Genomic DNA, 14,883 nt, shown 5'->3' on the forward strand with positions numbered 1-14,883 from the left:
TTTCTGATGGAGGCCATGTGTCCCTGCAACGAAGGGCAGCCAGGGCTGGAACAGGCTTCGTAGCTCAACGGGTGGGAAAGGCGTCTTCTCGCAATGGCCGCTAACACACCGCCCACTGAAGAAGCAGGGCGACCCCATTCGAAAAAGCATGCCAAAATCTACTGGCTCCGGGAGAGCGCACCCGCCCGTCCGTCACGGCCCGCCTTCTTTCTTCCTGCCCAATCAACAACCACTTCCTGCCTCGCTCTTGACCAATCATCACGCTCCACGAAGAATAGCCCTAGGGGGCGTATGGGAAGGCGGTTTGAGCGATGGCTATTTCGACCAATGAACTCGCAGATACTGCGCTAGGGGGCGGGATTTGGCGTTCGTTGTAGCCACTCAGGACCGAGGGGCGGACGCGGGGTTGGTCTTCGTGCGGTGGGGCTCGCTCGCGCGGCAGCGGTAGCGGAGGCCTCTTAGTTCTGCGGCACGTGACGGTCGGGCCGCCTCCGCCGCTGTCTCCACTGCAGCGCGGGGCCGGGTGTGCGGGTGGGAGAAGGTGCGGGAGCCGCCAGTGGTCCCCGGGAGGCTCGAGGTGAGACGGGAAGCGTGTGCGGGAGCCTCAAGCCTGCGACGAGCCTTGGGGGCCTGGGAGAGCGGCGCCGCGGCGGAGGGGTCGGGCGTGGCCGAAGTCTCGACGGCCGAGGGGTCGGGCGGGCGTTCGACCGGCGCAGGCCTTGGCGGACGCTCAGGGCAGTGAGGAGAGCGGCCCAGGGTGGGAGGCAGGCCTGAGAAGCGCGCCTAGGTCGGGAGGCGTGGCAGGTGACCTGGGGCTTCCCTTGACCTCCGAGAAAGCTAACAACTTTCTATGGCTTTGCCGCTAGAGTTTTCTTAGGCCCGGTCCTGGCCCACTTGGAGGTGGACTGAGTAATCCGGTCCAGGTGTGGAACTAGAATCGGGCCTAGTAGCCCCCCGAGTAGTAGGGAAAGGTGAAGTAGACCGAGAGAGATGAGCGTTACAGTTCCAGTATTAGAAAATAAGATGCCCAAAGCGAAGACTGGACCGTAGCACTCCGACGAGGGAGAAGAATGTACTAGAACGTGTAGCGCTTGAGAAACTTGAGGTTTAACTATTAGAGCACCTGCTTATTCGGTGGGGGATAGTAATCCAGTGTGGGTATTCACTGGACCATAAAAGCAGGAAAACCAATCGAAAGTTCAGCTAGCCAGCGGAAGAAACTGAGGCCTGGAAGTTTGAAATAACTGGCCCAAGGTCATGCAGGTAGTTTTAATGGTCACGTTGGGATTGTAACTTGAGGACTAGACAGTCTTGGTTTCTTAGTTAGGGTAAAAGACCCGATCCAAGCACTTTTTTGGGGGGATGGGAATTTGGGAGATTTTTCTACTTGAGTGCTCATTCCCCAGTAGTAGATAGAATGCCTGATGGCCTTGTATTAAATTAAGAGGTGTGGAAATGGGAAGTTGGGTGTATAGTAAAGGTTCAGTGGGTAGTAATTGCAGTGGCTAATTTTGTAGTCTGAATGCCTTGGTCCATTACACTGACACACTAATTTTTGAGTTAAGTCCTGTATGCCAGGACCTGAAGACACATTCATGGCACCTTACATATTAACTGCTGCTCATGGCACCAGAGATTGACTGTGAAGTTAAACTGAGCTGAATATTAAAAGCTTAAGGACAAAGGTGAGCTCCAGTTTCTTTACCCTGAGGAAAGGAAGATTATGCTTTAAAAAAAAAATAATTTGCCCTTTTTTGTTTACTTTTTTTAAATGGGGGGGGAATTGGGTGATCTTAAAAATCTTGATATTTTCCAGTAATGTTTGGAAGGGCATGAACAGAATCAACTCTCGTGTTGTATTTGTGCTTTAATTAAGCTTATGGACCAGGCAGAGTGTACAGGTGAGCCAGGCCCCAAGGAACTGTGTATTGTAGTAACCGTCCACAATAGAAGGTGTACCGACCTGTCTGAAAATGGGTGTCAGCATCCCTTCTCCACCTTGCTATCTTAACAGTGCAATTAGCTCCTTATCTTTCAAGGGACACAAGGCACGTGCATATTGACAGAGTTGCCGCAGCTTTGACAGTCACACTGTTGCTTCCTTGTCCTGCAGAGGTCACTTGCCCTGCAAGAGAGCTTTAAGGGAGTAGAGGGGCAGTTGGTAAGTGCATCTGCAGAATTCTGTGTCCAGCATGGTAACTTTGGTTCCTACACCTTTAAAATGGGAATGAGTCTCCTACCTGCCTCACTTTTGAGGGGGCAGACAATATGAAACTGCGTAAGGAACTGGACAAATAGAATTGGCAGCTCATATAAAGTCGTAAGAAGTGAAGTGCTAAAGATAATTGTAGTCTGTATAGCTTACTGGAAAACTCATTAAGAAAGTGCTTGCTTGTTAAATACTTTGTTGTGGCTACAAGCGCTAAGTGAGAAACATTTTTTAGGTTTATTTTTATTTTATATGTATGTGTGTTTTGCCTGCATGTATATCTGTGTATCATGTATGTGCCTGGCACCTGAGGACAGAAGAGGGCACTGGATCCCTTGGAACTGGAGTTACAGATGGTTTTGAGTTAGTTGTCTTGTTGGTTCTGGGGATCAAACCTGGTCCTCTGGAAAAGCAACCAGTGCTCTTAACCACTGAGCCATATCTCCAGCCCAGAGGCTGCTTCTTCTTCTTTTTTTTTTTTTAGGGACTCCAGAGAATTTTGTATTGGGATATTCAAGTCTTCAAAAAAAAAGTCTCTTTAAGAGTTATTGAACAAAAATGTCTTATGTTTATGTCAGTATGAGTGTATATATTCATAGGTGCCCATGAGGCCAGAAGGGGGCATCATATTCTCTGGAACTGGAATTACAGATAGTTATGAGCTGCTCAACAGGAAACTGAACTCTTAAACCACTGAGCCATCTCTCCATCCTGGGTATTCACATCTTTTTTTTTTTTTTTTCTTCCGAGACAGGGTTTCTCTGTGTAGCTTTGCGCCTTTCCTGGAACTCACTTGGTAGTCCAGGCTGGCCTCGAACTCACAGAGATCCGCCTGCCTCTGCCTCCCGAGTGCTGGGATTAAAGGCGTGCGCCACCACCGCCCGGCTAGGGTATTCACATCTTAAAGTGAATTAATAGGGGGATAAGTTACTAAAATATCACTTGTATGTCCTTTGCACACATAGCCTGCACATACATTAACATCAGTAGTATGCCAGAATGAGTGCATAGCTTACATAGAAATGTGCCATTTCAAAAATTACTTAATATTTATTTTAGAATAACCAAGAACATTAGATCATTTTACTATTCCTGTAATTTTCATAAATGAAAGAAATTAGATTTGAAGTTTCTTTTTGTTTGATTTTTGAAACAGGGTCATACTGACTGGCCTGGAATATAGACCAAACTGGCCTCAAACTGGAGATCATTCTGCTTCTGCCTCTGAGCCCTGGAGTTACAGGTCTGTAACACCATGCCCTGCTTGAATTTGTTTGTTTTTAAATTCTGATAAGAAGTAAAGTCTTTGGGGGCTGGAGAGATGGATCAGTGGTTAGCAGCACTGACTGCCCTTACAGAGGACCCGACTTCAGTTCCTAACACCTACTTGATGGCTAACAACCATGTGTAACTCCAGTTCCAGAGGATCTACTGCCTTCTAGCCTTTTTGGCACCAGGCACATACATGATATGTAGATGTACATACAGGCAAACACTCAAACATAGAAAATAAAAAAAATAGTTTTTTAAAAGTACGGGCATTGGTCAGTAGTTGTAGTTTAAAGGTTATAGAATAGAGGGAGGAGGACTGTATGTAGATGAGCTGACCAAGACCGCACAGAAGCTTGAGAAACCAGAACAGTTTTCCCTGACAGGACAGATTACGCTTCCCCAGCACTGAACTGTCTTCAATAAGGAATTGAAGTTTCAGAATTGGGAGCCTGAAGGTGAGGGCAGAGAATGTGGAGCCTCAGCACTGCAAAACAAAATCTGAAGTTTCCTCCTCTAGGATTTAAGATAGTTCGCCATTCTAAAAGTTAAGTGGGTACATTAGGTAGGTGGTTTTGAAGATTCCTTTGGCCCTGAAACTAGGCCCTGTTTCTCTGTCTTTGCTAAGTGGGGAAGCATGCCAGAGTCTTCATGTTGTAAATAATGTATTTTCTTGGCTTTGTGTTTATATGTCCATGGTTTTTGTTTTATTGCAGGTCATTTGATTACTGGGGAGCAAATCTAGGGCTTTCACATGCTAGACAAAGGCTCCACCATTGATAACATACCCTAAACTTTTTGTGGGTCTTTGCAAGGATGTGTGCACATTCATACGGGTGGCCATGCATGTATGTTCACTGAGGCCAGAAGGCCACCTCAAGGAGCAGTCTACCTTGCTTTTTTTTGGTTTTCTGAGACAGGGCTTCTCTGTGTAGCTTTGCGCCTTTCCTGAATCTCGCTCTGTAGGCCAGGCTGGCCTTGAACTCACAACCTGTCTCTGCTTTCCGAGAGCTGGGATTAAAGGTATGTGCCACCACTGCCCAGCCTCCACCTTGCTTTTTAAGATAGGGTCTGTCATTGGCCTAAGGTTTGCTGTTAAACTAAGGCCAAGTGGTTAGTGATTCCCAGGAACCTCTTTCTCAACCCTTCAAACCCTTCTAAATTCAGCAAGACTAAACTTCATTAAGCTCACATTTCTTCTTTTTAAGTTTAATATATTGGGGCTGGAAATATGATTCAGTACTCTTGTAGAGAACCTGGGTTCTGTACCCAGCACCCATACAGTAGCTTATAGCCATCATTTTCAGGGACTCAGACTTCACTTTCTGACTTTCACAGGCTCTGAGCATGCACATTGTGCACATACTTGCATACAGATACACATAAAAAATAAAATATATTTTACTATTGTGCGTGGTGTGGGTGCACATGCCACATATGCATGTATTTAGGTCAAGAATATAGTTTGGAGCCGGGCGGTGGTGGCACACACCTTTAATCCCAGCACTTGGGAGGCAGAGGCAGGTGGATCTCAGTGAGTTTGAGGCCAGCCTGATCTACAAGGTGAGATCCAGGACAGCCAGGACTGTTACATAGAGAAACTCTGCTTCAGGGGAAAAAAAAAGAATATAGTTTGCAGGAGTTAATTCTGTCCATTGTGTGGGTTCCAGGGAATGAACTTAGATTGTCAGTCTTGGCAGTGAGTGCCTTTATCCACTGAGTTATCTTGCCAGCTTGTCTTTTTCTTTTAGCCAGTCTTGCTGTGAATCCCTGGATAGCCTGGAACTTGCTGGCTTTGAGCTTGTGATGGTCTTAAAGCCACTGCCTCTCAAGTACAAAGCCATCTTCAATGATTTTGTAATATATTAAAAAAAAATCTAAAGTTTTGAGGTAATTATAGACTTAAAAGAACTGGCAGAAATAAACCAGATATGATGGTACATACATTTAATCCTAGCCCCTGGAGGTGGAAGCAGGGAGATCATTAAGTTTGGCTTGGATTACATAGTGAAAATTCTGTCTCAAAAAAAACCAAAGACTAGGCATGAAGCTCAGCAGTAGAATGCTGAGTGCCAGGCTAACATGCAGAGGCCCTAGCACTTCAAAAGTGGCAAAAATACACAGAGCAATCTCTTATACCCAGCAGCCGCTGAGCATCCTTTTACAGACAGGTAACTAAGTGTAAGACCCAAACCAGGCATTTTACATGGGTGTGCTCAGAGTATATTCAGACCACACTCACTTTTACATGTGTAGTTCCTAGTTCTGAGAAGAATTTATTTTTGGATTTTTTTCCCTTTGGCCTTGGCTTTTTTTTTTTTTTTTAAAAACATTGGGGAGGGAGCATTGGGAATGTGTGTGTACATGTCATAGCACATGTGTGGAAGTATGAGGGCTATTTGCAGGAGCCAGGTCTCAAAGTCATGTAGGTTCTTGGGATCTTCATCCACTGAGCTATTTTGCCAGGCTTTGTTTTATCTCTTTGAGAGAGAGCCTGTGTGTCCCTGGTTGGCCTTTTCATTCTGTAACTGCTCATCCTTCCTGCTTAGTCACCTAAGTGCTACCACAGGTATGTACCTCCAGCATTCCGGTTAAGTGTATCAAGTGCTCTGCTAGGCACCAGATGCTGCTTCTCCTTGGTCCCCACAGAGTTTGTGTAGTGTCCAGTTAAGAAATAGTCTTGGACTTGACCAGCTCTTTTAACGTTCTGGATCATAAAGTGTGTCGTGTGTATATGTTAGTCGTTCTCTTTCCACCGTTGGTTTTATTATTTGCTTTAAAAGCTAAGCCATTTCTAAGAGAAGTTTTCCTTGCAGTAAGCTCAGATGTTAAGATTTTTCATGTCTGTGGCTTTGATTTCTAATCATTTGTCTCTTCTGAAGGTCTATGGCACTCACTAGTAATTTGTAATTTCACAAGACAAAGATTTGAGCTGCAAACAGGCACAGGTCTGGTTTTGCTACTCAACACTACCAAAAGGGAAAGAAAAAGTGGGAAACAGATTTTACAAGGACATATACTAAGACAGTTGTGTTTGTATTTGTAACTGGTAGCCATGCAGCCTTGCATTTTCAGTCTAGCTCAAAGGGGCTCTGTGGCAACAAACTTAAATGACAAAATCCTGTGTGCTTGCGTAAGATTGTTAGGGTGAGCCTAAAGAAGATTAGAAGACAGGGCTGAGGTAGTAGTAGCTCATTGATAGAGCATGTGACTAGTGTCTGCAAGCCACTGCGTTCAAGCACTGTAGGAAAAAACAGTAAATGAAGAACTTCAAGAAAACCAGAAAGTGATATATCTTGTAAGCAGAAAATAAAATTATGTTGGAAGCTGGAAAAAATGGTATATAGGAATACCAGAAGCCTTACCTTAGAAACAGAATTGTAGGAAATGTGTTTCTGTATAGGAGTAAGATAATGTCTGCATTGACTTTCCTGAACCTTGCAGTTCCAGGGAGTACTTGCTAACTGTGGCTTCAGAGCTCTCTGCGGACTGTTTTTCACATTGGTTGCAAAACCAGACTTGTAGCATGCCAGGCAAGTACTCTACCATCGAGCTCTAATCTGTCCCCTGCTGCTTGATTTTTTTTTTTTTTTAAATGAAAAAAACTTGATTGCCTGGATGGTTCGGTGGGTAAAGAGGCTTATTGCCGAGCCTGATATCCCGAGTCCAGTTCCCACGTCCCACATGGTGGAAAGTGGGAAAGAGAACAGACCCTAGAAAGTTGAAAGTAGTTCTCTGACCTTCACCCATAATAAATAGATTAAAAACAAGCCTTATTGCTTGCTTTTTTTTTTTTTTTTTTTTTTTTTTTTTTTGGTTTTTTTTCCGAGACAGGGTTTCTCTGTGTAGCTTGGCGCCTTTCCTGGAACTCACTTTGTAGACCAGGCTGGCCTTGAACTCACAGAGATCCTCCTGCCTCTGCCTTCCGAGTGCTGGGATTAAAGGCGTGCGCCGCCACTGCCCGGTGTGCTTTTTTTCTTTTGAGACAGGGTCTCTAAATAACTCTGACTGTATTGGAACTCACTGTGTAGACCGAGCTGCTTTGAGAGTTCAGCCTGCTTCTGCCTTAGGAGACTGTAGATGTAAATATAAAAGATTTGGAGTGAACCAAAAAAAAAAAAAAAAAAAGGAATCATTGTAGACATTAAGATATATGAATAAGCCGGGTGGTGGCGGCGGCACATGCCTTTAGTCCCAGCACTGGGTGGGGGGAGAGGGTGCACACGCACGCGCGCACACACACACACACACACACACACACAGCCAGGCTGATTTCTATGAGTTTGAGGCCAGCCTGGTCTATAGAGATCCAGGACAGGAACCAAAACTACACAGAGAAAACCTGTCTCAAAGAAAAAAAAAAAAAAGATATATGAATAATAGCCAGGAATGGTAACTTGTTAGTCTTGTGTAATCATTAAAAGACTGCTCAAGCACAAAGACGACACAGGTATTACTCAAGTTTCTTTCTTTTTTTTTTTCCGAGACAGGGTTTCTCTGTGTAGTTTTGGTGCCTTTCCTGGAGCTTGCGCTGTAGCCCAGGCTGGCCTTGAACTCACAGAGATCCGCCTGCCTCTGCCTCCGAGTGCTGGGATTAAAGGCGTGTGCCACCACTGCCCGGCATTACTCAAGTTTCTTAGATTTCAGTTTGTCAAACATTTGTTTTTTGGTAGTTTTACTTTCTTTTTTTTTTTTTGAGGAAAACTGAGGAGGTATTTTGTGGACTATGCTGCTTGGGATTTGCCTGTCCCTTCCTTAATCCTACTGCAGACATGGGTTTTAGGGGAAGGTCAAGGGTTCTACTACCCCCTTTGTCACATGGTATCAAGGATGTATGTTGTCAATATGGCCCATCTCTGATCAAAACTGGCTGAGGTAGTCTGCCAGCTTTCTACACTAAACTCCCTCTTCTCCTCTTCTCTGTTCTCTTTAGAAAGCTGTGACAGTGCAGCCTAAAGGTCAGGATTGCTCACAATGCATGAAGGGGCAGTGTCAATAAATTCTAGATTCCATGCAGGGACTTGGTAGGAGTGTATAATCTAGTATTCTAATTTTGTTGCTCAAACTATTCATCTTTGACCCTTCAGCTTGTTCAGTAAACTATTCCTCTGATGTCCTTTTGTGATTGTTTCATTGATCACTTACTCTCTGGCACTATATATTTAGATTTCTTCCCCACCCTCCTCACTATGGAACTGGTCTGCCTCACTTAGTTTCCTGAGTGCCAGGGTTCTAGGCATGTGCCACCACATCTAGCTTCCACGATTGTCTTGCAGGTTATCCAGTTCTCTTAGAATTAGCTATTTCAAAGAGTGTTCTTTCCTTTTGTGAGAAACTAAGAACTTATATTTGGTCCATTGATGGTTACAGTAATGTAGTGTCTTTCATTTCTTTGGGCCTTCTGAGTTGACAGCACGGAAGTATGTATGCATTCCAACTGGTTTATGTATGCAAATACATGCCAACATTTTTATGTAACTGTCTGTATTAAGCTAAACATTCGTACAGATGTCTCTAATTCTGTTTGCATTGCCATATAGATTCTTCCAGCCTCTATTTGCTTATCTGTACATTTTTATTTCAACAGAAAAACTGGCTGCCATCTACTTAATTGTTCAATTACTATTGACACACCTTGCCATATCAGAATCATTGACCAATCTGCCATGGGAAACAGCTCTCAAAGCTGGTGTGGTACTTTGTTTTGGTTTGGTTTTTATTTTTGTTGTTTTTTGAGACAGGGTTTTTGGATGTATAGTCCTAACTCTTCTAGAACTCACTCTGTAGACCAGGCTGGCCTCAAACTCACACAGATCTGCCTGCCTCTGCCTCCCAAGTGATTGCATTAAAGGTGTGTGTCACCACCGCCCGGCTCATGCAGAGTTGATTTTTATGGTCCAGTCTCTTGTTCTGCCCCTTTCAGAATGTTAGTAATTGGGATTCTGCAGCAGTTTGGCCTCTTGCTTAGTTAGCAACACACTGTAGATTCACCTGTCGTCTCCATGTTTGAGCACTTCTCTCAGTGATTAAACAAGATTGCCTAATATGGATGAACTAGTTTATTTTTCCATTCACCTGTTGGAAGTATATTTTGATTGCCTTTAGAATTTTGGGTACAGGTCAATGACTCATTCCGGGCCTCTAAAGTGCTGAGCCATGCATGGTCTTTCCCGCTGAACTGTACTCCCTGCTTTTGCTTAGATTCTAAATGGGTTCTCTCTTATGCTGAGGCTTATTTCTTTGTATGTTTAAATCAAGTCCATCAGATGTGTGTTTTGTAAATATTTTCTCCCAGTTTGTAATTGTCCTTTACTATCTTACGTTTTTAAAAGAGCAGAAGTGTTTTTTTTTAAACCCATAACATACACCAAAGTATTTTTAAAGATTTATTTCTGCTTTTTATTATGTGTATGTGTCTGTAGGAGGTTATGTGCACGTGAGTGCAGATGTCTGTAAAGGCTAGAATTGTTGGATTCCACGGAACTTGGAGTTACAGACAGGTGTAATCCTCTTGACGTGCTGGAAACTGAACTTGGATCCTCTGGAAGAGCAGGAAACACTTGAAAGTGCTGAGCCATCGCTCCCTCTCTTAAAGTCTTAAATCTACATATATGTGTACTATAGTTTATAAGGAATTTGTTGTTCAGCGTTAGAACAGGTGGTTGACATTTATTTTAGAAACTTAATTGGTCAGTAGAGTAAATTGGGCCCATTTCCTTTTCCTTTTTTGTTTTAGACTTGCCTGCAAAGTAAAGATCTTCATTGTAAAGAAGAGAAAAAATAAGTTTCTTTCCTCCCTCCCCTCTCGTTCCTTTTTCTTGTTTTAAAAAAGTTTTTTTTTTTTGGTTGTTTTTTTAAATATAGTTTTAAAAAGAAGTTTGTGGGGCTAGCATGATGGCTCACTGGTTAAGAAAGAGCATTTGTTGCTCTTGTAGAGGACCTGGGTTTATTTCTCAACACCCACATGGTGGTTCACAATCATCCCTAACTCCAATTCCACAGAATCTGACCTTTGCAGGCAAAACATTCATACAGATAAATCTAAAAATTTATTTATTTTGATCTTGTATGCTTGTGAGTGCCACAGCATATCTGTAGAGGTTAGGGGACAACTTTAGGGAATCAGTTTTTTAGGTTCACCATGTGAGTGAGGGGTTTTGGGAAATTACTATGCAGAGCAGCCTGAGAGAAAGAACTGATTGCTAGCCAGAGGATGTACAGGTGTCTGCAGATGCAGACTTCCATGACAGGGTTTTGGGGTAAGGAATCTTACCTGGGTGTAGGGTGGCCTCAGAGAGGAATAATTGAAGCCATGATGAGACAGGATGTCAGCAAGTATTCTGTTGTTGGTAATGGAGAGTGAAAGATCCGGGTTGGCTTGGTGACCATGTGGGAAAGAGGAAATTGTACCCTGTCAAAGGCGTGTTTATGCTTGTACATCATTCACTTGTTTCTTTCTCTTGGCTCTGCTTTCTCAGGCCCCATCTACTCCCAGCTCACTTTGTGTGCTCTTAATAGCTTGCTCAGCTTTTATTTCAATAGAACTGTGATCCTTAAAAAGAAGGCCTACCTACCACCCATGACAGTCTAGTTTAATACCAGAGACCTAAGTGCTTAGGAGATGAGAGATTGAAGTAGCTTAATGTTTTTGTTGAATCTTAGAACACTAATTTTAAAATATGTCTACACTTGAGAACCGAACAGCAGCAACAGCAATGTCTTTGAGTGTGAACTGAATTATTTATTGCCTCTGTCGTTTCGTTTTAATGTTTTAATCAGTAACTGTAAATTAGATGTGAAAGATATTTTGAACGTTATGAAATAGATTAGGAGTTAAGGAGATGGCATGTGGGTAAAGGTGCCTGCCACCAAGCCTGATGACCTAAGTTAGATCCCTAGACTCCAATGGTAGAAAGAAAGACTCCTGAAAGTTGTCTTTTGATAGCTTTGAAGAAGAGGGCACATTGGAAATAACTGTAATAAACTGGTTAATTGAATACCCTTGGTGTATTGTTTGACATCGTGTATGAGAGAAAGAGACAGGGTTTCACGTGGTTTAGGGTGGCCTTGAAGTTAGGGTTTTCCTGCCTGAGCCAACTGAATGTTAGTACAGGTATGTACCAGAACACCCAGTTTATATTGGTATAGTTAGATCTGCTTGAGTGTTGCTTTTAACTAACTGATTTTAGAAAAACCCTTTCTCCCAGGGTTCACCCCCCCCCTCAGCCCCCACTTTTTTTCCTGGTTTTTCAAGACAGGATCTCTGTGTAACTGCTTTGGCTGGCCTGGGACTTACTTCGTAGACTGCGCTGTCCTCAAACTCACAGAGATCTGCCTGCCTCTGCTTCCCAAGCACTGGAATTAAAGGTGTGCACCACCACACCCAGCTCACTTTTCCTTTTTTTTTTTTTTGGTTTTTTGAGACAGGGTTTCTCTGTGTAGGTTTGCGTCTTTCCTGGATCTCGCTCTGTAGACCAGGCTGGCCTCGAACTCAGAGATCCGCCTGCCTCTGCCTCCTGAGTGCTGGGATTAAAGGCGTGCGCCACCACCGCCCACACTTTTCCTTTTTGTTATTTTGTCTTTTTCCCCCCCCAGAGCTGAGGACAGAACCCAGGCCTTGCGCTTGCTAGGCAAACTCTCTACCACTGAGCTAAATTCCCAACCCCCACACTTTTCCTTTTTTATAGTTTGAAATACAGTATTTCTTTTAGTTCCTTAATTTTTTTTTTTTTTAAGATTTATGTATCGTGTTCTTTCTGCCTGCATGTACACCTACCGCCCAGAAGAGGGCACCACATCTCATTACAGATGGTTGTGAGCCACCATGTTGTTGCTGGGAATTGAACTCAGGACCTCTGAAAGAACAACCCGTGCTCCTAACCTCTGAGCCATCTCTCCAGCCCTAGTTCTTTGATTTTAAGCAAGGAGCAGGTGAAGGTTTTATGGGATTTAAAATGGAAGACAACACATCTTATATTCTATTCTTTTTGCAGGTAGATCATGGGAGGGAAGTGGTTACTGTGTTGGCTACTGGTCCTTGGCATTGCAGCTGTTCAGGCTCATGAAGGACATGATGATGACATGATTGATATTGAAGATGATCTTGATGATGTTATTGAAGAGGTAGAAGATTCAAAATCGAAATCAGATACCAGCACTCCTTCATCTCCAAAGGTTTGAAGTAGATCTTTTTGTTGTTGTTGTTGTTTTGAGTAGTAAGACAGGGTTTCTCTGTGTAACCCTGGCTGTCCTGGTAGAAACTCAAGAGATCCACCTGCTCTGCCTCCTGAGTGCTGGGATTAAAGGGTTGGGCCACCATGCCCCACTTGATGTAGATCCTTTTAGCTCTTGGTTTAAAAATCAAAAAATATGAAGCCAGAGTCTAGGAATATATAGTTCAGTGGTAGAGTGCTTGCCTAGTATATGTAAGGCTCTCAATTTGATCCCCAGCAAACTCCCTCCCAAAAAAGATTGTTTTCAGAGGCAAAGCAAACTTTTTAAAAAGGTATTTGGTAAGCCTTCTAGCAGCTTTTGGTTTCATATGGATTAAATTCAGGGACAGCTGTGACAATTGAAATTAAACCAAGAGAGTACATTCTAAGGAATGTTACTAAATGCCCCTCCCCTCCCAATACCACACAGTCTTCTTGTAGCTCTGGATGGCCTGGGATTTGTGATCTTCCTGAAGGACTGGGACTGTGCCATTGCTGCCCGGCTTAAAATGTTACTTCTTAATTACATTTTCATGTTTAACACAGGTCACCTACAAAGCTCCAGTTCCAACAGGGGAAGTTTATTTTGCTGACTCCTTTGACAGAGGATCTCTGTCAGGGTAAGTGTTTTCATGGGGGTAAAAGTTTGAAAGGTGAATGTCTTGTACATAAGAAAATACTGGAAAAGTTCCTGCTCCTTTTGAAGCAGTATTGGGGTTGAACCTAGTGTCGCATGTGGGAGGTAAGTACTCTGCTGAGAGCTACAGCTTTAGAAAGTGGGCCCCTGGGAATCCTGCTGAAGAGAGGGAGGAAGGATTGTAGGAGCCAGAGGGATCAAGGACATCACAAGAAAACTCACAGAATCAACTAACCTGGGTTCATAGGAGGGGAAACTGGTCGAGATATAATTTTTTTTTTTTGGCTATTTTTTCGGGTTTTTTTGTTTGTTTTTTTTTTTTGAGACAGGGTTTCTCTATGTAGCCCTGGCTGTCCTGGAACTCCACTCTGTAGACCAGTCTGGACTCGAACTCACAGAGATCTTCCTCCCTCAGCCTTCTGAGTGCTGGGATTAAAGTTGTGTGCTACCCCCACCCAGCTGGGATGTAAACTTTTGAATGAATGAGTGAGTGAGTGAGTGAATGAAAGAAAGAAAGGAAAGTAGGCCCCTGGGATTTCGTTTAACAGGCATGTGCAGTGGTACAGCTCCAGTGTTGTCTTGGAACTTTGCCTCTTGTTGCTTTCATTCCTGTTCTCCTCTCCCCTACATTTCATTCTTTGGGAATTTTTTGTTTCCTCTTGAGCTTGTTAAGTAGGCTAGATGGACTAGGAAAAAGATGCGACTCGAGGCAGCATTGACTGTTACATGAATTTTAACTCGGGTTTGTCTTAATTACAGGTGGATTTTATCTAAAGCCAAAAAAGATGACACTGATGATGAAATTGCCAAATATGATGGTGAGAATATGCTCTAGATACAGTATGATTTCAAAGAGGCATCTTGTTTTCATGGTGTCTCTTTTAAAACATAACATGCTTTTTAATTTTTGAGGATTTCATATGTGTATATAATGTATTGATCTCTCTCTCTCTCTCTCTCTCTCTCTCACACACACACACACACACACACACACACACACACACACACACACACACACACACACACACACGCCCCTCCCCTGACTCCTCCCTGATCTATGTCTCTTTGTCCCTCCCAACTGAAAGCCCACTGATTCCAGTTTGTGTTGCCGGAATGCTCACACTGGGGTTAACCTCTAGGTCCATGGCCTTAAGACTAATTCAAAAGATGGTTGATGCTAGAGTATGGTTCAGTCAGGAGCATGGGTTGCTTTTCCCAAGCCAAGTTTGATTCCCAACACCCATGTCAGTGGCTTACAACCACCTGTAACTCAGGCTCTCAGGATTAGAAACCCTCTTCTGGCCTCCATGGGTATTCACAAACACAATCACAAACAGAAATAAAAACTTTTGTTTTTCTTTTGAAGCTTTTTTTTTTCTTTTTTTTTTTTTTTTTTTTTTTTGGTTTTTCGAGACAGAGTTTCTCTGTGTAGCTTTGCGCCTTTCCTGGGACTCACTTGGTAGCCCAGGCTGGCCTCGAACTCACAGAGATCCACCTGGCTCTGCCTCCCAAGTGCTGGGATTAAAGGCGTGCGCCACCACCGCCCGGCATCTTTT

General features: G+C 43.5%; 1 protein-coding gene across 1 annotated transcript in view; it reads left to right on the forward strand.

The window, feature by feature from the left end:
• The first annotated feature begins 430 nt into the window (after positions 1–430).
• Canx (calnexin) overlaps positions 431–14,883 on the forward strand; it is a 29,673-nt gene continuing 15,220 nt past the window's right edge. Inside the window, exons 1-4 of the mRNA XM_052758053.1 lie at positions 431–577; positions 12,472–12,652; positions 13,237–13,310; positions 14,087–14,145. Of these exons, the coding sequence (XP_052614013.1) occupies positions 12,479–12,652; positions 13,237–13,310; positions 14,087–14,145 (307 nt within the window). The 5' untranslated portion in view covers positions 431–577; positions 12,472–12,478. The remainder of the gene's footprint in view (positions 578–12,471; positions 12,653–13,236; positions 13,311–14,086; positions 14,146–14,883) is intronic.

Source organism: Peromyscus californicus, unplaced genomic scaffold, assembly GCF_007827085.1.
Source record: "Peromyscus californicus insignis strain IS unplaced genomic scaffold, ASM782708v3 Scaffold_3__1_contigs__length_106647218, whole genome shotgun sequence".
In the NCBI taxonomy this organism is placed as follows: domain Eukaryota; kingdom Metazoa; phylum Chordata; class Mammalia; order Rodentia; family Cricetidae; genus Peromyscus; species Peromyscus californicus.